This window comes from Motacilla alba, chromosome 1A (genome assembly GCF_015832195.1).
Source record: "Motacilla alba alba isolate MOTALB_02 chromosome 1A, Motacilla_alba_V1.0_pri, whole genome shotgun sequence".
NCBI classification, from domain to species: domain Eukaryota; kingdom Metazoa; phylum Chordata; class Aves; order Passeriformes; family Motacillidae; genus Motacilla; species Motacilla alba.
This window is the reverse complement of record NC_052031.1, coordinates 66,677,516-66,704,055: the sequence shown is the minus strand read 5'-3', so window position 1 is coordinate 66,704,055 and position 26,540 is coordinate 66,677,516. Positions and strand designations below refer to the sequence as shown.

General features: G+C 38.6%; 1 protein-coding gene across 14 annotated transcripts in view; it reads right to left on the bottom strand.

Annotated features, from left to right (window-relative positions):
* The window catches only part of ERC1 (ELKS/RAB6-interacting/CAST family member 1), a 280,579-nt gene that overhangs the window by 89,592 nt on the left and 164,447 nt on the right, over positions 1-26,540 (bottom strand). For 6 of the 14 annotated variants that reach the window (XM_038153889.1, XM_038153891.1, XM_038153892.1 and 3 more), the window contains 3 exons: positions 25,862-25,993; positions 23,570-23,623; positions 10,151-10,311 (listed from right to left, as the gene is read on the bottom strand). In XM_038153889.1, coding sequence (XP_038009817.1) covers positions 10,151-10,311; positions 23,570-23,623; positions 25,862-25,993 — 347 coding nt within the window. The remainder of the gene's footprint in view (positions 1-10,150; positions 10,312-23,569; positions 23,624-25,861; positions 25,994-26,540) is intronic. The other 8 variants (XM_038153893.1, XM_038153895.1, XM_038153896.1 and 5 more) reach the window with 2 other exon arrangements.

Below are 26,540 nucleotides of genomic sequence, written 5' to 3'. Positions count from 1 at the left end.
TATGGTGTGTCCCTGACACCCACTCCCCCCCCACAGGGAGTGCTCCAGAGGAAGCAGAAGCTCCAGCAGCTGGGAGCCCTGCAGGGCAGCCTCACAGGGACATCACTCTCAGGGCTGTGCCTGATCCCAGAGCATTGCTTTAGTCCACAGGCTTCTTCTGTCTGGGCGAGTGCCACACTGACACCCTCTGCAGCTCAGCACCAAACACCTTCTCCATTCCCCAACAGTTTACTTGCATTTCTGCATAAGTGCTGGTTTCTTCTGGCTCCTAAGACCTCACCTGCAGGGTTTCATTTTTCTGTTTGACACCTTGCTGTTGATTTTCCCTTAGTGCACAAAAGAACTTGCTCCAGTGCCTCTTTCACAACTGCTTCTTTGTAGTAAATGAAAGCCTTAATAATTGTATTTTGATTGTAAAGTTGATTAGTTTTGACTTTGTTTAATTTGTGGCCTTTGCTGAGATCTTTGGGTCTGAGCATTAGAGAGCACACTGTACTGCTACACTTTGGACACAGGGAGCTTGCCAATTTATTTCTTGCCTCATTTGTCACAAAATCTATGAAACTGCAGTCCAAAGCCAGCTTCATATTTTTAAAGGCAAGGCAAAAATGTATTTGTTTTTCTTCTAAATTAACATCTCCTGGCTAAATTAATCTAGTTTTTCAAACTCAAAACTAGAGCCCTCACAAACAATGAGACTCTAGTAAGAAAGATAAATCCAAAGATCAGCTGAGCAAAACAGGACAGATTGCTTCTCTCCACTTTCCACTGAAGTGGGAAGAAATGCATACTCAGCTTTAGGTACAGACAAATAAAACAAAAAATGAGGATGTACAAAGGATCAGTATGAGAACACGCTAGAAAAGAGAAACATATGAAGAACTACGTATCTTACATGCACAAGATTTCCCATGAAACACTTGCGTCTCAAACTGTTAAGACATCAAAAAAATCTACAAACTCAGTATCTTCAGATTTTAATTCCTGACATCACTGAAGTTCTGTGGCCATGGGTGAACAAGTCACTTCATGTTTTGCTTTTCAGTTTACTCCTTTGAGGAACAACAGTGGCATTTCTCAGTTTTTATTAAAAAAAAAAAGATGACTTTGAAATGTAAAATCCTTTAGTGAAAATAACTAAACTAAAAAATACTACTACTGATAGTTGTATCATTAATATTTTTGATGAAAGTGTGGCTAGATGAGATAAAGGCTTTTTCCAAATGTAAGAAGATGTCCCTGGCATTCTTTACAACCTAGCAAGTCCTAACCCTTTCAGGTTTCCTGCCTAATGAGGGCTTGAAAGACAGCAAAAGTTTTGCAGCTACCTTGAACCAACAAATTGAATTATTTCTATTCCTTCCAATAAATAAAGAAGTTTCCTTTGCATGGAGAATACTCAACATGAATTACTTACAAAAGCAAAGCTTCTCTTTAGAAAATGAACCTGCAAGCCCAAGAGAATACTAACAGACAGAACCAAGCAACATAATACATTTTTACAGGACACACTTTTCATTCTTACAGACATTCAGTAAGGAAGGTGTATGACTGGTGCTGAAGAATCACAAAAACTGCAAGATAACAGTGTCTCCATCTTCACCTTCACCTGAAGTACCCCCAAAGCACATTCAGCTGTACTTCAGCTATTTGTGATCTGCTGATGTAAAAACCTTCCTAGAACCCCTCTTCACTTTACTGAGATCAGTTTCAATTCTTATCTTGTTCCCCAAATCAACCTGAACACCCACCAGGGCATTTTGGCAATATACACGCTTTGGCTTTGGCTTGTCAGTCACTTCATTGTGGACAGTTTGAACAGCAGCAGGCTTGAGAGAGACCTCTAAGGGCATCAGGTAACAGAGGTTTCCACTGCAACAGTAAACTACTGTTTATTCTTTTCCAGCTACCTATTTATTCACTACACAGTGGTTTAATAACAAATACAATCTCTGCTTCTTGATGAGACAGTTCTGCAAGATGATGACACAAATCCTCCTGAGATCAAAACTGCTATGTTACCAAAACTGTGACTTGGAATATGTGACCTGGTTGATTTGTCATGATTTAGTCTCAACAAGTTAATTTCCCTGCTATTCAACACTTCAGTATTTTCTGAACATTTACATATTTCTTTGACCATTTACTCCAATCATTTTCTGATGAAATCCCGCGCTGCTCAAAGCAACTTGCAGTTGTCATCTTTTCACAACAGTCTCACTGGACTAAAATCTTTATTCATGAAATTAAACTAAATGATGAAACTAGTTGATTGTATAGCAAACACAAACTATATAATTGAGTTTAACCTCTCATGTAAAGCTTGATTCCTAGATTACATAGTGGAAATACACTAATGTGACCCTGTAGTTTTTAAGTTAACATGAATTTTAAAGTTGTAGAATGCCAGCAGACTGAAAAAGAGCTGTAAGTCTAGAGAAAACTACAACCATATCTATTTAGTGCTTGAGGCAGGCCTGAAAAAGGGGTTTAGGCAACACCAAATATAACATTGTGTCAAATGATGTTTCAGAATTCCCTATGTTTCTATATGCACTAGCTCCTAGCAGAGGGAGAATTCTCTTCATCCTGCAATCTGCAGAAAACTATTACAAAACTACTGAACTGGGGAGAACTGACTGAACAGCAATGACAGCATCATACCTCAAAGAAAGACTTTCATGGTGCTTAGTGTCATCTTTTAGGATTTCTAAATGAACAGTTCTGGTCAATTTTCATGTTTTGGACTGCAGTTACAGGGAACCACTTTCACTCCACAGCAGCTATCACCAGACAAACCCAAACCAACAATTCTCAAATCCTATCACTATGAAGCTTTTCCAGAAATTCCACAGACCTGCAGATGACGCTTTTCATTTTGCCTAAAAGAAATCAAAAGTGTTGTTTGGGAAGGGAAGAAAACAAAAAAGACATCATGGATATTCCCACACAGTATACAAACAAAGATTGTATGCACTGCCAACAACTTAACTCAAGTTCTCCAATTTTTCTTACTCAATTCCCACTTGTTGTCCTCTAGGATTGCAGGGAAGCAATTACTTGCTTCAGAGGTTATTTCTGTAATTAAAGCAAATTGACCTCACTTTTTTTTAAAAAAAAAAAGGAATTTCTGTTCCACTCCAGAAAACAGACCGGAGTTAGACTTTGCCTTACCTACACCCTGCAAAGCTCCACTGTTATTTTAAACCCAATAAAAGAGTGACTTGCACATGCACAGTGACCATGGAAGCACATCCAGCCTTTGAGAGTTCCCTCCTTGTATTTTGAACTATGCTGACGATGTCCGGATGGGATTTACAATTGCTCAAAGCTACTATTGTTCACACTACATTAAATCTACAATATATGCAATGAGATACCATAATATTTTCACTTGGAACTTCTATTAACCCACAGCTTGACTGTATTTAATGAAATATGTAGTGCTCACAGAGTTGATTTATATGCATTACTATTTACAATTCACATTTATAAAAGAGGAAAAAGCACCCTAAGGAACTCATGGTTCTTTTGACTTTAACAGAGAGTAAAAAGTGCCTGATTTAGTTTAGCTCAGTAACACCCCTGGAAGCCCCAGAATCTTACACTGGATTAGGGATGGCGACAGGAATCACCGATGCAGCTGAAACAGCCAGCATAGGAAATCTACTTTTGCAATCGATCCTGAGCCAAAATACTCCTGCATATTTTAAAACAAAAACCACAGTCATATTTATGCTTCTTCTCTATAGAATTATACACAAACAATGTCTTAGCATGCAGAAAACTTGGAAAAGTAAGTTTTACTTGGAAAAGTTGGAAAAGTTTTGTTAAGTGTTTTTCTAGAACTAAGTGACATAGAGGATTCATACTTCCAAGGGAAAATTACACACATAAACTTTTACTTGTGACAGAACTTCTGAGTGCATTTAATTATACAAAATAAAGGCATGCAGAATTAGTTAGCAGAAGGCAGTATGTTGGTGACCTTAGAGCTATCTTACAAACAATCTGTTCTATATATTAGTCAACATAGAACCATCACTCTCCCTATTCCTCTACCAATTTAACACTTGGTCATCTAGAAAAAACCAAATTCTTTTTCTCTTAGATAACATGATCTGCATACAGGTTATGATAAAAACAGGCTTTTGCCAAAGCAATGCTCTCTGGGCAGTAAAAATCATGAAATTTTTTTTGTACTGCACCTGTTCCCTAAGATGGTTTGCAATCATGATGAGCAAAACTGAGAAAAGACAAGAAGGGTATTCATCCTCTAGAGTCAGGATTGTGTAAGCCTAAAAAAATCATACATTTTAGTACTCTGTGTATTTATAATGCCAAGATCTCTATTGATGAGGTCTTTCAGAGCAGTTTCTGTAGGAATGTTACAACATCTTAACAGAATATGAAAGCATGGCAAAACCTCTACATTTTTAACCCTGAGCCTGTATGCTGCATTTTTCACATTCTCATTTGAAAGAGGTTTAATTTTCTTTCACCATCTTGAAAACTATGACACTGAAGGGATCACTTACACTAAACCCAGTCCCTGAAGAAATATATCCAGAAAAAATAATCTCCAATGGAAAGGCATGGGAACAAGAGTATAGTGTAGCTAAATTCTCTAGAAATTAAGGATTGGACCTCTTTTCCCAACTCCTCCCTACAACATCAATAGTCTTAGAAATTACTGAGCGGAGCAAAATGCTTTAACACCACCTGGTGTAGCTTTCAGCAGTTGGTTTTGCTTCCAGGCCTGTCATGGCTCATTAAGATAGTACAATACTTTCTGTGTGCAAGATTGTTCTCAGGGACCATAGAATTCGAGATAAAATGAGATACAGAAGGTTTTATCACAAGACAGAACACGACTGCGACATATCATGCCAAGGTTTTAGTACCTGCAAAGCTACAGAAGGAAAAGATTTTCAAGGCAGGTGAGGAGTAACAACAAACCAGTTAGAAAAGGTAAATATAACTTCCAAATACTTAAAGAATCAGAGTAGACCACAACAATCTAATTCTGAGTGTCCTCATATGGAGCATTTTGTCTACGTAGGCTTTGCTAAAGTTTCATGTCTTTGCTTTGCAGTTTGATCACTCGGTGACAATTTGAGACTAAAGATTCACTTATGTGAAACATTTGATTGACCAGTTTAGTAGAGCTGCCCAAAAACAGGTTAAACTCTTCTGCTTGCTTCCACGGTTCAGGCCAGCTAGTGTGAGTTGCACTGGAAACAGCAAACAGTGTGGCAGGCTGTCTCTAGTGCTGCCAGAGCTCTGGTGTCTCACAGGGCTCAGAGGGCTCATGGACAACACAGGGGGACAGGAAGGATAACAGGACTCATTCCTTAATTACCAAGAAGAAAAAAAGTGTGAAGGAGATTGTTTTCTCTTTTTCACCTGAATTTAAAAAATAGCAGCAAAAGACACCAAATTTGCATGCAACCAAGATCTTTCAATACACTTGAGTCTCAAAAGACACACGACATATCTGCATGCTGTATTTCAGCTTTCCTATTGGATTCTGTAGCATTCACTTGCAGATTAACAGCAGTTACAAGGTCAGTCTATTTTGAATTATTTAAACATGAGGCTTGTATTGTTTCGTAATTAGAAATGGATTATTTTTCATATTTCAGACTATTTCAACTGAAGTAGTTACAATTTAATGGGGTGACAATATAGAATTAAAATAAACATGTATGATTAGATATTTTATGCTTGAAGAGGACAAAACAAAATTGAAAAGGAGAAAACAATGCTAACAGGACACTAGCATGTTAATTTTCCCTGTGTGTCCTGAAAAAGACTAAAAAGAAAATTCCAAAGCTAACAGAAGGAAATAATACTTTTGTATTACTACAAAAGGACTGACAGGGATGCACTTGCTCAGCTTTGCCCCAGACAGTGAATCCTACAGACACAGAGTGCCCCCTGTGGGACTTCAGCTCATTTAAGTGCACATGAAGGGATCACAGGAGAAGGTCAGGTACCACTGCTGCCATCACACACCAAGTGACCCCCAAGCCTGTAAGCCCAGCTCAATGAGATGCAGCCTAGAAAGCCGCATCTTGCTGATGTGACATGTGCTGCTGCTTTGTGGCACCGACAACAAACCCAAAGGGATTTCAAACCTAATTTCCAAGAAGACAGGTACAGATGAGCCAACAAGTTGTTGTTCGATGGACATTGATACTTTCTTTTTTTTTAGTTCTGCTAGCCATGGGTGTACACAACCTGAAGTATTTTTGTTTGGTCAAACTGTTTGCAGGGCTTGAAATTACCTCACACCTCATTTTGGATCAACTGATTTTACTTTTTTGGCAAATAAACTGTGTCAATTAATCCGTTTCTTTTGGATTACTTTCAGCTTCAGCTTCATACTCATACCTCCAGACAATGCTGCTTTATTGCTGGGAAGATGAACTTTTCACAGGATAAACAACCTCATCTTCCACTGGCTTCATTTTCAGTTGTGAGTGGTCATGTGCATGCCTTTGTATTTTTTCTTATCTTAGAGCCAGAAAATGAAGATGTGGACTTCTCCATCTACCAAGTATTTTTAAGTCATATCATAGAGGAAAACTGTAGCAGGGATATGGATGAAGAGTCTTTCTGCATAGCCCTGCCTAGGCTGGCATCTCATTTTTATGAGTGGCCCTCGGTAGCTCTCAGAAGCCTTCCAGCTCTGAGGTGAAGAAAGGGAAGTACACAATAAACAGCCTCACTGAGCTACATGGGCCTGGTTCATTTCTGATCACTGCCTCCACCCTGTACCAAAGAAACACTATCTGTGGGATGAATTCATGACATGAAAAACCACTGTGATAAATACTCAAAAGTATTACTTTTGTACATTACCACTCATGTACAGTCAGACAAGAAATCAAAAGATGTTTTCTGATGGCTTGATTTTGAAACATAAATTGTTTTCTGTGCTAACAATTAATTCATCTGCAGGATCTTTGATTTTTCAAGAAACAAGAGGACAGTAAATTATTCTCAGAGAAGTAATAATCCTTCTGTTGTGAGCCAGCAGGATGAAAGATTCAACTCTGAAGGGCCAACTATGATATGTAAGCCTGCATACCTTGAATTATAGGGCTAGCAGCAACTGCAATTAGCAGGAGAAGGCATAACTCGGGAAAGAGCTATTGGATCCTTTTCCAGGTCTGAAAGAACACCTTGAGAAATGCCCCAACTGGGACTCTTCAACCCTGAAGCACATGACTAGGAAGACCCTTCTGCTCCTTCTGACCATAACAAAAGGCCTGTCTAGTAAAAAAAAGGAAAAGAAGAACCATGCAGACACAGTGTCTGCTCCCCTTCCCTGCGAGCGCAGCGTCCGCTGCTGCAGATTTGGCAACTGCAGGAGCTCGGCCTCAGATTAGACTGTTTGTGCTTGGTTATTTTCACACACTGCCAAAATTTGCTGACAACACCAGGGGAAAAAAAAAAAAAAAAAGAAAGTAAAACTGGTGATTTTCAACAGTTTATAACTCAGCTCAGCCTAAGCAGGTTTTTATGGGACAAAGAACAGAGATTTCTCTGTAGACAGCACTTTATTCCTGCCTAATTTAAAAGATTTGCTGTGAATGATGGAAACATTAGAACTTCTTAAAGAAAACATAACAAAACAAAAATCCTAGCAGTTCACTACTATTTCTCTACAGTAGATCAGGTTTGGTGATATAAATAGAGACCATTATCTGCCTCTCTCATAATTATTCGCAATAAAGTTTTTTTAAAGAAAATGAAAATATTAGACTTAAAGGAAGAGAGCTTCAAAATACATAGTATTTCTTCAAGGAGTGAAATTTCTTGCTTGGAATATTTCACACTTGAGCTATTCTAGTGCCACACTATTCCCTAAAGAGTGTGAAATGATCTTCTCAGGGTTACAGAGTCAGTAGTAAACACAAGTTCTACTCTAAAAACCAGTATTTTAAACATGTATTTTCACTAGCATTATATCTAACAACTTCCTATTAAAACCCAAAGGTAACTTTTTGGAGTCCCCTTGTTGCTTTAACACTTTCTTTCACTGTGTATCTGGAATCTCCTAAAGCAGCATTTCCTAAGCTAATTTTCTTGTCTGCTCCCCAGCCCCATTAGCTGACTGCAGGGCCTAGGTTGTTAAATCTACACCCCCAACAAATCTCAAATTTCATCAATGATGGTTTTGAGCGCCTCAAACTTTTCCCCCTGAAGCATGCCCTAGAACACAAGAAACAATATTGCTTCACCATCCCTTTGAACACTATCTGTACAACAGCTATTTTTCCTCCATAAGAATTCCAAAAGCAGCTAACTGCTTCACAAAACTGACCACTCATTCCATTACTGACAGTTTTCAGTTGAAATAGTAGTAAATACTTAAACAACAGGAGAAACTTTTTGCAAAACTAGAAAACAAATAAGTGCTTTTCATAAAAGATATAGGCTGGGAAAGCAGGGCGACAAAGAATATACTGGAGTTTCTGTATATAAAATAAGATATTAATTGACTGGGAGTCCTCAGTAGAGACTTGTTTGCAACAGAGCCTCATGGTGAGGGCGAGTTTTTGAAGTTTGGATGCCTTTGGCAGCTTTATAGAACTTTAAGACAGACCAGCTATGACTAAAACATGCTCAGCTAGTTAACTATACAAACGTAATGCTTTTTCCATCTTTCTCTCCATGTGCTGACAGCATTACCATTCTCTCCAGTGTTCTTCTTCCTTCTGAGGTACAATGGATCTACCAGTTCATGCAGTACCTGATACCACATTTCAGTGCAAAAACCTTCCAACAATAACTTACACAGGTAAGAGAGGTCATCATTTAGAAGTGAGTAGTTATATTAAAGGATCTTCGCAATTCCAAATACATTTCAGGATATAAAGTACACTGCGTGTAGATTTTAATGAGAAGGTTTGGCAGAGCAGTTTGGCAGAAGAAAGTACTCTCAAGTGATTGGAAATGGGATACATCTCCAGTTGCTTTGGATTCCCACATCACCTAAAGAGCTATTCTTCCCATCCCCCCATACAGTAACTCTCAAGGCAGTCAAATTTATAGCTCAATAATTTTTTTTATTAAAAATAAAAAGTGTGGCTTTTAAGTACTGCAGTCTTCCAACATCCTTATGCCAGGTCTAGATCAAACTTGTAGCTGAATATGAAGCTGGGGAGGCTTGGCCTACTTTATACAGCAGTTCTAAGTTACAGTTTTGAGATCTAAGCCACTTCTTTCCATTTTGTAACAGCTGTTTTTCTATCCTTTCATTTAAAAAAAAAAAAAAAAAGGAAAGGAAAGAGACCAGTGTAGAATAGTTAAATAAATAAATAATGGTTCACAAAACCACAGTGGAGGAACCACTGCTAGTCCTGCCAATAAAAATGTTCCTTCTCTTCAGGGCTGGCTAAACAACTGAAAGTGCTTCTAATGAACTGCTGGCAGCACTATCCATCATTGCACTAAATGGACTCATGTCTCCCTAAACCAAGGATAACTATTTATCTGTAATGCACAGTCAGAAATTAGGAAGTATTTAAGCCTGGGAAGTCTAATCCCTCTCTTCTCCCCACCTCAGCAAAGCCTGGTTTTACCCAGGCTTCCTTGTGTAAGGATGATTAGAAAAGTTTGACTGATAGAGAACTTCAAACTGCTGCAGTGCTAACGAATCATCTGAATGAGTTTGAAAAATGCTTGAACAGACCAGAAATCTGCACTCTGACTTTAACATTACAAACACCTGACATTATGTTTATCTTCTCCCTCTTTTTTTGGTCATTTGCTACACTGCCTTGCACCTTACCTTGAAGTAGTTACAGGCTGCTCAAAGCAAGATGGCACATTCATTAGACACAGAACAATTGAGCCCCAATAGTTGCTTAGGATCTTTGAAGATGCTGTTGTGCAAATAACAGAAATCTACTGTAAACAATCAGAAGGAAGGAATGTTTTTGAGCTCTAGAGGAAGTGAGAAAGTGATGTCAGTAATCCCTGGTGAGAAGCCACCTCTGAAGGCTTCACTGATTACAGATAGCTGCTATCTGCAGAGACACATCCATGCGGGGCTGTCTTTAGAACAACAAGGATCAGAAAGGAATGCAGAGACATCAATAAAACAAGCCTACAAATAATAAAAGAAGACACTTACTTCATTTCTAGGACCTCCTCCAAATGTTTCCTTCTTTCAGCTCGTAGGTTGGTCAAATGGGTTTCCTTCTCAGCCAAAGACTGTTGTGTAGAAGACAATTTTGCTTTCATTGACTCCAGCTCCTGTTTGACCTTCTCCATAGCCATCATCAGCTCCTCTACCTAAAACATTTTTGGAGAAGATAGGAGGAGAGAAAAATTATGCAGTGTGACCAGCTGGAACTTACTAAATGTCACAACTGAATTGGAGTACAAATGTTACCAGGGAATGGATGCTACTCAGCACTTCTGCAGGCTGGAGGCACCATCCAGTGCTGTGGACAGGATGTCTACACTTGACCAAAGCAGCTTGGGAGCTAACTTAGTTTGGTCACATAATCACTACAATACAAACCTTCAACTCTTCTGTATTTCTGTTTCAGAGAATGTACCAGAGGGATAAGAGGATGGCCTGCACCTGTTAACATTGGCCCACAAAAATGCAAGGTATTAAAGCAAACACATTGATAATATACCAAAAGGATAAAACACTTTCACTGTAAATGATGCCTCAAGAGAAACTACATGTGCACTTTAGGAACAAACATTTCTGAAGCAGGGAGAGGAATGGGTTCCCATGAAGATGTGAGGCTATTTCCCTCAAAATACCATTTGAACAATGCTTTTAGGCACGTGCTGGGATTTAGCAATGTAAGACATCCAAAGAGTTGTCGATGGCAGAGAAGTACAGCAGAACAATTCACTTATCTTCAGCAAACTGGAAAGATTCAGAAACAGCATGACTATAAATTCTGCCATGTATTTTACACAAATTTTATTTTGCACTCGGAACAGGTTCTGTCTTAGGTAAAATCTGTCACTAATTAACATTCAAAATCACAATACATGCTTAAATCTAGCTACACATAGCATTCAAAAACCTCTGCTGGAATAATTTTATAATAAAGCTCAATGGTGCACACTGCTTTCACTGACTTCTTCCATGTAGGTTTTCTCTTTCCATCACAAAGCGTTCATAAAAGATTTTACAATGTGCTTTCAATGGGAGAAACTCAGATGCTACTGCTGCACAAAATCAAATATTTGTATAATTTTAGTATGCAAACAGCACTACATTGCTTTTATATTCCTCCATAACAGTAAACTTGTGATCCATCCTGCAAGTGAATTATTGAATTTACAACAAACTAAGTTTCTACTTACATGTTTTTACAAGGAGAGTTGAGTATGTCATTTGCTATATAGGTGCTGTAGGAAGGAAGTATGTAACATGCTTTAATAAATCCTGTACTCCTAAAGGTAGAGCTAATGACTCAGGACAAACATGGATAATAAGACTGGGTTTCATCCTCAATCAGTGACAGAGCAAGAAACATTGCAATTGAGAATTAGGAGATTTATAAAAATCTAGCACAGACATTGTGCAGTGTTTGCTGCAGAAAGCCTTTCTACTTCCATTTGAATGCAGCTGCCAAAAGCTGGTATTCTTATGCCTAGCAAAATTAAATTAAATTAAATTATATAAAATTAAAATATGCAATTATCACAAACTATTCAAAATGTACATGCAAAAATTCATCTAGTAATCAACAGACCAAAGGAGAACCTCAGTGACAAGTAGTCCAAACTGGCAAGCATAGATATAATAACCAAACTTTCCCTGTTTATTATTAGTGTTTAGTGTGCAAAACAAGATCAGAAAATTTGTCAATTTTTAAAACTAAGAGACAACTCCATAAAGTGAAATAGAGAAAATATATCCAAAAAGAATGCAAAGAACTGCAGAAATAATACTACTAGGATGGAAACTGATTCTTAGAAAAATGGTGGAGTAATGAAGGTGCACTTGTGCATCAGCTGCTAGGATATCAGTCTCTGCTTCCTGTGGGTGGATCAAAAATACCTACATACACATTTTCCCTAAAACTGAAAAGAGGCACACCAGCTATAAACCCCTGGGCTTGAACAGAAAACCACCTGGAATCAGCAAGCCCCCAGCCAACTGCAACAATCAAAAGGGCCTGTGTCAATTTGTCAGCTGCCAAGATAAAACAACCTCTGAAGCAACATCTTCTCCATAATCAGGTTTGAAATGTTTCTGACAGGCTTCCTCCCACTGCCTGCCATCAAGGTCTGTGATGCTAACGCTGAAGGACTGATTTGCCTGATGTAGATCTGTAGTGTGACAACTCGGAGCTGTTTGGAAGACGTGAGAAAACTGGAGCCTGATAGCTGGGCCAAGGCTCCTAGGGAGAGGAGGCAAGGGCTAACTCTGCAGGAGTATCTCCCAGCAGTGCTTATTACAGGTACTTCATCTTTTTCTCATTGCTCTGTTTGATAACTCTTTTAATTCTAAGGTTATAGTTTAGATTTTTGCAGGCCAACAGAAAATTGATCTAATCATGTATTAAGAATGGCTGGAATGTGAGTAGCTTTTAAACTGTGCCAACAACTTGGTTTACAGAACTGTCATTACCTTCCAAGCTCTTCAGCAAGGGCCATTTGTCACACAATTTAAACACAAAGTCCACCAAAATGATTGTATTCGCAGTAAAGACCTTTTGTTGCTCAGATTCATCAGGTTGTAGATAGTCCATGGGTCTATTTCAATTAAACTGCTACAAAACAAAACATTTTATTTGGCAGCTTCTGAATCTTACTGCACACCCATCTCAGTAAGCAGTCCCGTGAGAAATGACAGAGGAATATTCACTAGGAGCAAACTACTTGCAATGCACATCTAATTTAGCCTATACAAAAACTTTCATATCTACCCTTGACTTCTGTCCCCTGAGAGCAGCTAATTACATAATAAAGAAAAAATATTTGCCAAAACCAGAGCTCTTGGCACACGGAGACATTTTCAGAGACATGCTGTTGACATTTTCAATTTAGCTGTGGGTACGCTTGTGCCCTATGAGCTGCAGCTAGAAAGTCTCCACCCATTTCAGAAGATGCAAAGAGTGAACTCTTGCTACTCTTCTCCCAAATGACAGGATATAAAGCAAGAGGTATCTTTGACTGTCTAGGACATAGCCATGATTCAGTTCTCTGCAGACAGGCCAGAAAAGTCTTCATGTATTCTGAGCAGAGAACTTAAATGGAGACTTATTTGTTCATGGTTCTTAGGCCTTAAGTGACCTGCCCAGGTGACAGCTTTTCTTTAAGAAGAACATCAAGCTGAAATAAGTTTCCATTAGAGGAGAGATTTCCTGAGAGACTGAACAAACTATGTGAAAGAAGGCAAAGAATGTCAATTAGATCAGGATGAGAGTCACAGCAGCAGAAAAGGGAATTGTTAAGATAGGACAAATACTTTGCATAGTATTGCATCTCCTTCCTTAGGAATCATGAAAGCAAGGTGGAAAGAAAGAGCAGGGCAACAGGAGAAGTTTATTTACGCCAATGACAGCCTGTAAAGAAATGATGTAATAACAAAAAAACCTGAAGTTCTTTTCAGGAGCCTATTTACCATCTTCACCTCCCTGCTCCTACAGACTGCTATTTCAGGCTCCTGCAACTGTAAATCAAACCCCAGGTTTTTGCACAGACATAGAGATACCACATTATCTCCAAATATGAACTGTTTCCAGTAAGCCTTTCTGGCCACTGGGTAATGTGAAACCAGGGACTTGCAAAGAGCTTGGTCAAGTTCCCCAAAAGCCAGTAAAAAGACAGCAAAATTGAGAAAGGGACTGTATACACAAAGTATTACTGAGGTTGGAAATCCTTCTAACCTCTGTACTACTCTTGGAAAGACTTCTGATGATCAGGATGGGCAAGCTCCAGTTCCTCACCTGTTACATGAGAACAAATACACGGCTAAGAATTCCTGAAACACAACCAATATTTCAGGCCAGGAAGAATGCTCACATCAACTCATGTGGTTGTTATTGTTTGCCTCTTAAAATCAGAGCCCAAAAACTCCAACACCTGAAGTCAATCCAGACAGATAACTCACTAACAGCGCCTCAGCATCCCCAAACTTTTCAGATTGTTTACATTACAATGTAGTGGCAGATACCTTTTTTTTTTTTCCATTGTGAGCTCTCCTCAGTGATAAACCATCACCTGAAGATAACTTTTCTACTGCACAGAGCATTAGAAAAGGCTTCTCTAGTCCTCTCAGGAAAATAGGTCTAGAGCTTAATTTTCTGCTTGCACCTTTTCAGAGAAGCAGAGCAATTCTGGGTCATGATCCAAGCCACAAATGCATCGTGCATGCTGGTAACACAATGTAATTCACTACAGTGGGACTGTGCAGCTCTAGAGAGGCAATGGCAGAGTCATCAGCCTGGGGGGAAAAGGAGCACAATGCTGTACACTTGAAAAAACACCTGCAGGGGCAGAGGCTCTGCTCTGAAATGGTGACCAACACAACCCATGTTTATAGGCCATGTGCATACCAAGAATGAGGAAAAGGCTAAAGAATGCCCTACACAGACACCACAAAGGAAAATGTTCTAGTCTCAAGTGATAGGATATGAATGCATCCAAATTCACAGGTATATGACTGGCATTAAAACCAGCAAATCACTGGTACACTATACAAAAAATCTTTTATGTTAGGTAAGGCTTTTTCTCACCTGTAGATTATCAATCTTTACAGAAAAGATTGTGTATCCTCTTTTGGTTTTCATTTTTTCATAGAATGGTTTGGGTTGGAAGGGACCTTCAAGCACCACCCTCCTGCCATGCCCTTAACCAGATTAGGCCCCTCAAAGCTCCATCCAACACAGCCCTGAACACTTCCAGTGATGGGACATCCACAACTTCTCAGGGCAACCTGTTCCAGTGTCTCACTGTGCTTATTATACAGAACTTCTTCCCCATCTCCAGTCCAAACTTATTCTCTTTCAGTTTAAAACCATCGACCCTTGTCTTGTAACTAGAGACCTTGGGGAAGAGTGTCTCTCTTTCCAGTCCCCTTTTTATACATCAAGGTTACAATGAAGTCTCTCCAGAGCCTTCCCCAGACTGAACAATTCAAATTCCCAGGGTTTCCTCACAGGAGAGGTGCTCCAGCCCTCTTTCCATCTTGGCCTCCTCTGGACCTGCTCCAGCAGGTTCATGTCCTTCCTGTGCTGGGGGCCCCAGAGCTGGATGCTCCAGGTGGGGTTTCTCCAGAGCTAAAGAGAGTAGAGAATCCCCTCCCTCAACCTTACCAGTCTGTAATTAAAAGTCTCAAAGAGCATGACAAAAGTACCTGACTGTTCCACCAAGACCCCTACTCCTAAGCTGGAGATACAGTATTTTAGGTCAAACATAGGAAACATAGTTCAGTGTTTAATTACATACCTGGAATCAGAGTTGTTGTTATGCTTCTGATTGAAGGAAAGAAATTCTAGCTCTTTCGATATACACAGAGACACAGCAGGCCATGGGATAGCTGTTTATATTCATTATTGTGTCTCAAAAGTTCCAGGCAGAATACAAAATGATGGCATTTCAGAGCACACAGGTGCAAATACGAACACAAGTAATTTTCCATGATCTGTGTATAAATCAATCACTAGAGATCTTTTCAAGACCATCTCAGCAGGCTAGCAAGTATATTTAAAATTATTTATTTTCTAAACATAGACCTGTTTTGTATAAACAAGAAATTAGCATTGCAAGACAAAATGTAATAAGAATCTGTAGTTTTGCCCAAAATTAATTAAGCAAGCAAAACAAAAAGTCTTGCGGTTAAAAATCAGTAGAAAGAATATCAGAAGGACTGGAAAAGTAATTAACATTATTCAAAGTGTCACTCTCAGATGACAGTCTCCTATTTATCTACAGCTCTTGAGTTTTTAAAGTATTTTTTATCTCACTATGTACATTGCTGAAATGATAAAGAGACTGCAAATTTCTGCATTATCTTTTACTCAGTTGAACTGATTAGACTGCAGAGAAGGCAAAGAAATAGACATGAAAAGAAAGACAAAGACAAGAGATCTGGCTCCGAGTAAACTTATTTGGATCCCAGAAAAAAATTCCTAGAACAGATGTTAAGACATGGAAAAAGCACAGGCCAGACTTGGGACTTAGGCATGTAATTTAACTGCCTCCAGTAACATATTACAGGGAGAAAACACTGAGTCTGACATAACTTGGATTGCCAGCAGGACCAGATGGTTTGCTTAAATCACAAGCTAATAAACCTTTACACAAAATAAGAGGGAAATGAGTTATGGTTTCATCATAGCCCCATTTTTGTTAAAGCAGTAGGGTGGCTTTAAGGTACTCTTAAAGACTATATCCAAGACATTTAACTAAACTCTTGGCTATTCTGAATTAAGGGAACAAACTTCAAATTCCTTTAGATACTGGGAAAACTGTTAGGCATAACTTTTTAGAGCCAAAAATATTATAGGAAAAGGAGAGAAATTAGTAAACAATAACAAGAAAACTCTTCCTGTCCCTCAGTAAAATTATACTGTAATGTCTGATTTGTAAGGTAAGGACAGCCCTCAGCCACAGAACAGCAGAAAGCTCTGCCCCACTGACAGCAGAGGGGTGTAAAGCAGGATGGCTCTGTCCCACCACTCAGGCTGGAGCTCTGGCTTCAATTCAAGCCCCTCTTATTCAGCACCAGGGCACAGGACGCAGTAATTAAGATGTTTCTATCACTTCTACCTGCATCTCAAAGGGGGTGCCAGACTTGCAGCACCCTTTTGCCAAAGTCAGCTGTGTACAGCATTAGAGGACTGTGGCAGACTGCACATGGAGAAGGAGATCTGTTTGCAGTAAAGAGGGGAGTGAGCACTGAAGCTGTGAAAATGGCTGGTGGATTATCAGTTCTCCAGAGAAAGGCAGGTTCTTTTGATCACCTGTAATATACAGCAGTAATTTTAGGGATGAACTTTGTCTTTCTTTACTTTACTGTGTGGCTTTCTTAAGTCTTTGTGCCTTTGTTTTTTTGGCTGTTTGGATTTTGTACATTCAGCATCCCTGATAAAATAGAGTGTCTTGGTGCCACTGTTCCATTCTTACCTTATTAAATGGGAAAAAGGAGAGAAGCAAGATAAAGAGAACAAGAGCTCATGGTCTGAAAATCTGCAAGATACTGCAGATGAATGCAATTTTTCTTATCACTGTGAAACTGAGATATTTAGACAGCTGATGTTTCTTATTTCCATGAGCTGGTCTCCCAACAAAAACTTCATTATAAAAAGAGCATCTGATAATAAAAAGGAGTTAATGCTCTGTATTGCTCCTTGCTGTCTCCACTGATGGCTCTAGGCAAGGAAGAGCACTAATGAGATTGACCAGACATCAGACATTACCATGTTCCTCCTGCAAAAGCCACACAAACATCAACAAAGAAGTCTCTGTCAAGGGTTTTGTTACTTGAGTGTTCAAGGTTTTTTTTGCTCATACTCTCAGAGCACTGAGTTTTTGTATGAAGAAAGAGGAATCAGGATTCATTCACAGATGTTTGGAAAAGAGAAAACCCCTAAGCCTTCAGGACTCAGTAAGTCACAGCTGTGTCCTGTTAGGATGTTTGGAGGTAGCTTTGACAGTTGTATCTCCTAAATGTGGGCTATAAGCTACATAAATAAGCAACAGCCTACTGCTGGGACAAGAGCTCTTGAGAAGGAAACAATAATTGCCTCTGCTTAACACAAACAAAATATTTGAGTCAGGCCTTGAAAAAAAGTAAGTGAAAACTGAATTCTGATTTCTACTGAGGAAATCAGAACTGTTTTGGTCACTGGTATCTGAAGAGTGTAACAAGTTACAATTCTATTTCCACATTTTCCTCAAGCAAAACTATTATCCAATGAAACATTCTCATGTTTTTTTAATCCACATGACCATACCAAAGGAAGCTGTCCTATTCTACTTTGCGTGGATCTATAGTCTCAGGAAACTGTCTTGTGTTCATCTTCCAGGACCAGCAATTCCCAGCCCTTGCGAATACAGCAGCAATCACTAGGAACAATAATCTATCTTGAAAAAACTTGGATTTTGATCACCTTTTAAAAATCTCTACAGAGGCAGAGACCCTAGAATGCAGCACATGAAGCACATCCTGTGCAGAGCTGCACATGTTGTGCTCATTTGGCACAATTTATCACATCCAAACAAAATTCTCTAGATCGGTGATTAAATCATGATACTCCAGCCACAACTCTAAACATGGCCATCTTCAAAATAAATTGCCCTTTCTTAGGTTACAACTTCTGCAGCTAAGGTAGAAGTGAGACTAATTGCCCAAAGATTTCAGGAAGTTTTTACCAGCTTTCTGCAGACCATGCTGATTTCCATTTTGCTGCATTTTAGACAGTTTCAGGTTAACTAGGATATGTCACTATGGCAGACAGTTTCAACCTAACTGAATAATATTCAAAGTAAATATTTAATGCTGTGCTACACAGCACAGCAAAGACTGTCAATTTGTATAGCACAGATTGATTTTCCAAAGAGCAAAATTTTGGTAAGATGTATTAACTTGCTACAAGCAGCAAAAAACGTTATGCTGATTCCATATACAACTTTAACACTCTTTTCCCAAAAGACATTAAGGATCATGAACATAAATAAATGAAAGCACATGCACTGCCATGTGAAGGCTGAACATGTGGCAACTGAAGAAGCACAGTCTCACTAGCAAACTCAGGAAAGTTTCCACCTCTACAAACTCGTGGAAGCAGATCTTTAGCATTGTAGTTAACAGAAAGCAAGTAGCAGAACCTAACTACAATAATAAGTTTGGAGCCAACTAAATTCAGGCTGAAATTCAGTGAAGGGTTTGAAGGAATCCAATGGGAAACTTTAGGAAGTCAGAAAGTTTTTGTGTGAGTAGGAAATACTTCAAATGAAGAGGCATTCTCAATGAACCTCAAGCTTTTCAGTCTTCTGTGTTTTTCTATATAGAAGAATGGTATGGAAAGGAAAACAATTTATTTTCTTGCACTTCATGGATTTGGAGAAAAAAATCAATTATGCCCGAAAAAGAATATGTATGAATCTAATGTTCAAGTCTAATGAGTTTTTCTAATGCTTTAACCTACGTATTATTGTATCACACATTTAAGATCACAGAGAATGCAACTTGAAAAAGAAGTTAAAATGAAAAAGCACAGGACTAGCTTAAACAAATACTAACACAAGTATTTGCGTGGGTCCTCATAATTACAAGCAAGCATTAATGTAATGAAATCTGCTAGAATTTGATTTTCTCTTGAGCCACAGCAAATAAAATGCTGTCTAGAAGTAGGTGCTTAAGGAAATAATATAACAGGCAGAGAGATGCCAAGAGAGAGCTTTGTCTGGGATACCTGACTTAGTAAAAGGCATAACGTGAAATCAGTATTTATCTATTAAACAATAAAAAGGGATAAAAATACAGACAAAATGATCTTAAAATCAGCACTTGCACCAGATTTATATATAACATTTTCCATCAGTACCTCTCATTTCATTAAATGAAAAGGTGAGTTATATGGAGAAATGCTCAATGTACACTTTGTACAGAGGTTAATTAGGCTTTCAGTGTCCCCGGTCCTCCTGAAAGTCATCAAATTTTGACTACTTTGCAACCTTAAATGAGAGCAACAAATTAAGCAAAAACAAAGTCATCATCCCTGGAGGAATTTAAAAGACAGGTAGATGTGGTGTTTAGGGACATGGTTTTGTGGTGGGCTTGGCAGTATCAGGTTAATGGCTGGACTCAATGGTCTTAGAGGTCTTTTCCAACCTAAACAGTTCCAGGATTCTAAAAGATTTTGAAGTTGTTGTTTTTTTTGTTTTTTTTTTCTATAATGTTAGAAAAAGATCTCTGCCTCAAAGTTGTTAGGCATGATTTCCTATTCATTTCTCTCTCTATTCATTTTTCCCATCTGGAGATAACAAAACTCTCCCAAGCCCCCAGCTCAGCACAGCTGAACACAACTAAGACAGAAAAAATTCCTCTCTTCCACCTCTTAAAAGGTACATGACTGAATGCAGAGGGAATTACACACCAAATTACCTCTCCCTTGCAGGGAGTGTGACTCAGTACAAAACTGTGTATTTGTAAAGGAAAAGGTTATGTAATCCATTTAAATATCTGGGGAAAAGAAGTAACATTAGGGAGATGCAGTGCTCCTAAAAATTACTGCAAACATATTCACTGACAGGGACCAGTGAACTTCAGTTACCCAAAATGCTTTCTCCAACCAAAGCAGAACAATCAGACAAAAGAATAAAGTAAATCTCTTGGAAAACAATGGTAAGATTATACTTTGGGCTGACACTGACTTAAAAAGCTATTAAATTTTTTATCAGTAAAACAAAGTAAAATAGAAATTTTTAGCACAGAATTTTACTTAATATGAACTAAGTACTCAAATTACTTTGCACGTGTACATATAAACACACACTCAAAAGCCAAAATGATTTTGGCAGACTTTTACAGAAAAGGCCTTTTCAGCAGATATTCAAGGGAAGTTCAGCCAAAGAAATGTAAACTCCCAAGAAAAATCTTTAAAAAAAAACCTCCAGCACCTTCACCCCCAAGCCATACCTGGGATTACTGCCTTGATCCCCTATCTCTAAGTTTATCAAATTTCTCACTAGGAGATACAGAAGAAGAGAAAAAACATCCATTACAAGCAAGCTGTCCAGCATGTATTACAGAGCAGTCAGACATCTGACATTTCTGTGGTGCTCAGAAAACATCTACAGATAGTTGGTTCCTGAGAAATTCCATTTTATATTTTTCATTTACAGGGACCTGCAGAAAGCAACTTAATGTGTCAGAATTTGTGCTGTGAAATAATTCCAATTATTTCTCAACAGATGGGAGGAAATATTTCAGATCTATTTCAGTAACAAAATGCTCAGCAAAAAAGGTATGTTTTAATTTATCTTGCATTTTTAGAAGGTATTTGATAGGATAGTATCCAATGCATGATAAATCTGTTGTAAATGTAGTTTCTCTTCTATTCTTACAATGAATTGTAGTCTAAATAGTATTTGCTAGAAAGTTAAAACCAGAATGGTGTTCTGACAGAAGTGCAAACGACACACACAATTCATAACTCGGTGAGAATTTCAGTACAGTAACTTACAGATAAGACAAAAGGCTCTTGGAGGCTCTATTCTACATTCAAACCCTTGCAGACCTTGTATTTACAGTAGGGAAATGGGAGAGAACTGTGAAGGAGATTCTGGTTGCGTTATTAACCTATTTCATTTTAATTTTCCTTAACAAACAGATAACAATTCTGAAGTAGGCATATGTGATACAGAATTTCAGGAGTCTTGTTATCAACATATTTTACATGTAATGTATACCTGAAATAATATTAAATCCTGCTGAAATAATTTACAGAGACAGTGGGAGAAAGGAATGAGTGTAAGAAAATACATGTAATCGATACATTACTTTTACAATATTCAATCTTTTATATTTTCCTTAAAAAAAGGAAAATGGAAAAATCTGCCCTATGTAGGATAGAAAGACACAGTGTATGAATAAAGACACAGCTATTTATAGGTTGACATATTTAACCTCATTTCAAATGTCCCACTGCGAACCCTAACTTCAAAAAAAGTTGATGGAAGGTGTCAAGATCAGACTTCCAACTTAAAAATTTCAATTTAAGTAGCTACTTAAGGAAGGAAGGAATGATGAGGTGATGGCCATTATTTTATGTGCTTATTTGCCATTCCATTTTAGGGTAAGGAGTTAAATGCTAGCTGATATTATACAGAGAGTGCATTTAAGCAGGAGCTGGTATTAATGAGAGAACAGAGCTGCACTGCTATCAGCAGGAATGTCATTTAAATTTCTAAAATCTTCTTCCTGTCAAATTTGAAGGAAATAAAATAAGCTAGAGAAATGTATATTGTGGTCAGGCAATGCACCATCTCACTCAAAGAAATAGGAGCCCATTGCAAAGGCTGCAATAAACTTCTGGTAAAAATATTTTTAGTAATAATACTAATCAACTCCTGCCTTCACTTCTCAGTCCTGCCCACACAGGTCAACACTTCCTCAGATGTACCTCAAGTTGTGCATGGGGATTCATGAAGCAGGGCAGTGAAATGCTTCACATAAAAAACCCCTTCAAAAAATAAGACAGTTGTTACCATGAACTGCTCCAGGTCACTGCTCCATTCCACAACACAGCCCCAGAACAACCTCAGCTGGGATGTGCACTCAAGTATGGGGATGAAAGTGAGCAAGGAAAAGGAGAGCATGAAGTATGTTAGGTCAGAAAACATTTGTGAACTGTGCCCTCCAATAAGGAAGGCAAAAAAATGCCAGTAATCCTACGACTGTGCTCCTTGAGAAAGAACCTGTCACTAATTATTGATCAACACTGACTCACAGAACTCAAACTTGTGTTTCACTTGATTCCACAAAAAGGGTCCCACTCTTTCAGGAAGATCAAAGCACATTTCCAGCATTGTCCTGGGAATGCTGCTGATCAGGACTCTATTCATACAAAGGATAACCTGCTGCTTCCTGCTGCAGGAGAAGGGATGGTAAGATGCACCAGGGCAGTGAAAGGGTTTGTGAACAAGACAGGGTCTCTTTTCAAAGAAAACTTCCAAGAGCTTTTCTTAGGGAGCAAAACTACTGCTGTATTTCTGAGCAGGGAAAAACTTCTATGTAATTCTATTTCCCCCTCTGAGGAACATAATGACAGCTTTTCTAAAATAAACTCAGATTTCATTAATGCAGAAATTGTGTCTGAATCTACATTTACCATGTCTAATGAAAAAAACCTTTATGATAGAAGTGTTTATCTGAGAAATCCTACCTTCAGCCTTATGGGAGTACTCACAAAGAAGTCTGCATACACCTTCTGACCTTCTGCACAGAGGGCTGAACTACTGGGCCCAGCCACAGTACTAAATAACCCCACAGCTGTGAGGAATTCACAATGGTATCTACATAGAGGATTCAGCAGGTGCACCATCAAAACCAGGTGACTATTATTAGAAAGAAAGGCTTGAAGAGCTTTCAAGCCTTCCCATCTATGCAAGACTGCCTCATCTGCTTTCTGCTCTACAGATCAGTAGGGATAATAAAACTGTGCCCAATTCAATGGGGGCACTGCTCCCAGCAGGAAATGCCTGATTTTATTTTTGAGAAAGATGAAAGAAAGAACAGGTCTAAAATGGTGAAATAAACAGAAAGCTTTTAGCAGGAGGTGTCTTGCATACACAGATTGTGTATTAACACAGTTACTGTCACAGTTGATACACACTGACAGGATGTTTGCAAACACTGGATTAAAGAGAGCAACATTTTAGGACAGATGAGAACCATGAAATCCAGGGGGGCTTCGTGGACACTAATTCAAATCTGAAGCCTATAAAACAGCACAACACCACACACCATGAGATGATGGAGGGCTGGATTACACAAGACAAGGCTACAGTAACAACACAAAATATTGGGGCAGAGGCACACACAGATGAGATGTCCTCATACCTTGAACCACCTAAAGCCAAAATGGTTGACCTCATGCACTGATTCATTAAAAAGCTTCAGACAGGCAGTGAAGTGGCAGAATGGTAGAAAACAAGATAAACAAGAGAGGAAAAAAAAAGCATGCAATTAAAAGCAAATTAGTCAGTTTGAATAACATCAACATTTTAAAAATCACACACAGCACTCACACTTGGTCTAAAAATATTAATAACCTATTATATGGTTTGGAAAAGTCAATGGATTTGCCATTGACAGTATATGGAACATGGAGTCTTGCATTTTAAAACTCTAATATGACCTGTGTTTGTCTCTCAAAATTCCACAAAGAACTTCCACAGGACATAATGAAACAAAGAGGGCATTCTTTAAAAGTAACTGAAGGAATATGCACTGAAAAACATTTGAAGAGAAGTCTCCTCTGCACCTTGGAAAAGCAGCTACTTGCCACCACTCTAAATACACCTGACTGTATTTAACTAACAACAGAACAAAATCCTGCTGGACAAAGTGGGGCACAGCAGGTCACCCAGGGCTGACTAGAACCAGAGTCTGCAGACCCTTTTCCCTTTGCTGATTTGTTGCTCATATCTTAAAACCCAGAACTGGTCAGAGGGGGCAGTTGAGTTCTGTTGCAGTAAGCCACTGCTGTCATAGGTGTCAGGTTTTTTTTCTTCCAATACTGCTGCTCTCATTCCATTCTCCTTTCTCCTCCTCACCTCTGCATGCACTGTTACATCCAAATAAATTTCTTTTTTATGCTGTTACCTACCGTATTCCTTTTTTATGCTGTTACTCACAAATCTTACTTTTCCTGGCTGTCTTCCTCTCTTCTCAATCTCTCTCTTCACCCTGATAGTTTATTGATCTTCTGGCTGTGCATTTCCCTGCCTTGCCTCATTTTTAAGATGTTACACCCAATTCCAACAATCTATTTTTCATATATATATATGTATATATTTTTATAACAACATATTTTTATATTCTTTGAGCACCAGCTTCTAGGTGCTCAAAGAATATAAAAACGGTCACTTTGTCTTGTAACTAATTAATAAAAACATTGTAACATCCTAGGCATCAAATCACATACCCATTTGATTACTTTTGTGCCTCATCATAGATGAGGTCATCTATGATGACCAATGCTTTGTCAGATATGTTTTCCTTTCAAGGAGATCTAATCTTGGAAGTGGCATTCACTACCCAGTTAATGTTTTTATTTCATGCAATTTTTTAAAGGCTACAAGAAGTTTGGAAAGAATGCATTCTTGAAAGTGAGTTCCATCCCACTGTCTACAATCCAAAAATACAGCAAACAGAATTACCCTCAATACATCCATCAGCAAACAGCTGAGCTTGACTATAGCTCAGAGAAACAATTGCTGTTTTCAAGAAAACTTGAATTTTTACTTCTTTTTCATTAAAGCCTGTGATACAAGAACACATGGTAAGAAAAAAAACCTCTTAAAATGTTTTAAAGTGCACTTGGTCAGAAGTGTTGTTAAGTAAATAACAAAGACAAGGAGATTCCTCCATTGAAATGCAACTGACCAAATGCTCCTGTTTGCTAATTACTGTCCTAAGGAACAGTGAAAAATTCCCAAAAAATTAAGAGTGCTCACAAAATTAAGAATGTCACAAGCTTACTGAAGCTTACTGCTTCACAAGCTTTACCAAAATCTCATGGATTTATTCATAACTTAGGGTTGCTTTCTTGAGGATTACTTACCTGAGCTAAAATCAGGCATGTCCATGATTCTTCAGAGTTATCAGTGGCACAAAATCAATTAACGCATGAAAGTTTCTACTTGTGGCTTCAGTACACAGGTGAGTATTTTCTGTGTGCATGCTTGGCTCAAGCCAAGGAATTTGTCTTTTTAACCAGTTGTTTTGCAAATGCAATGAGACTGTGGTCCATAAACACAACCAGGCTAATAGAAACCATTGTCTTTCAAATAAATTCAATGAACAAGACAGTAAATCTAAGTATACCTTACACACAGGAAGGCAGCTTTGATAGGTAAGACAGATCAGAAGAGTTAGTACTTAAACCAATATTTCAAAAGCTCAGGATACCTTGTATTTTGATTTTCATTTCAAGAAAATCTTACCTATGAAATATAACTTACTATGAAGGCTTTGCAGATTTTATGAGTTCTGTTACCTAACAGTGGAACAGACATACAGGACCAAAGAAAGCCAGCTGTGTTTCACGCAGGAAAGCAGGGAAATTAGTACTTTACTGTCTGGTTACTTTCCTAGGAGGGCTACCAGTGACTTTACAAGATTGCAGACCTGTTTCTCAGCATTGATCCTGGCTGACTCCTCTTGTGCTAGCACCATTTCCCGCTCTGCAGTTATCTGAACACTTTCTCTGAGTGCCTCTTCCAATTCTTCAATCCGATCATCCTTTTTACGCAGATTGTCCTGGAAAATGACGGGAGACGAGGTGAAGACGACTTGTTTGGAAGTACAGCCCTTTAACCAACCAAGTTTTAAGCCAACCAAAATGTGTTTCTCCCTCCCAAGGTGCAATTGCAGGCAAATAATCTTCACACGAAGGAAAGAATGATGAAGGGATGCGGGAGTGAGAGGAAGATCGCAGTAAAGAGGAGAGAGCCAGCAAAGCAGGACCTCAAAGCAAGAGTGCTTGTCTGGTGTGGCTGTACCACAGTCCTGTCAGATTATACAGCACAGAGAAGCAAGGATTGTTGGAAAATAAGGATTAGTAAGCAGCTCTGAAGAAGCAGAGAAGCCAGAAGTGGCAGGAAAGTAGCAGGCATTGAGAACTGCCCGTTGGCTCGCACATTCAGCAGCAGGAGTGGTAAGAAGGGAAACAGAGCACTGCACTTTGGAATTTGCTTCCACGTTAAGAGGGAGAAAAGCAAACACTGACCCAACAGAGTCTTCCACTGTTCAGTTAAGTCTTAAAGGAAGTTTTACACCCAAGGCCCGCAAGGAAATATGAAGGATT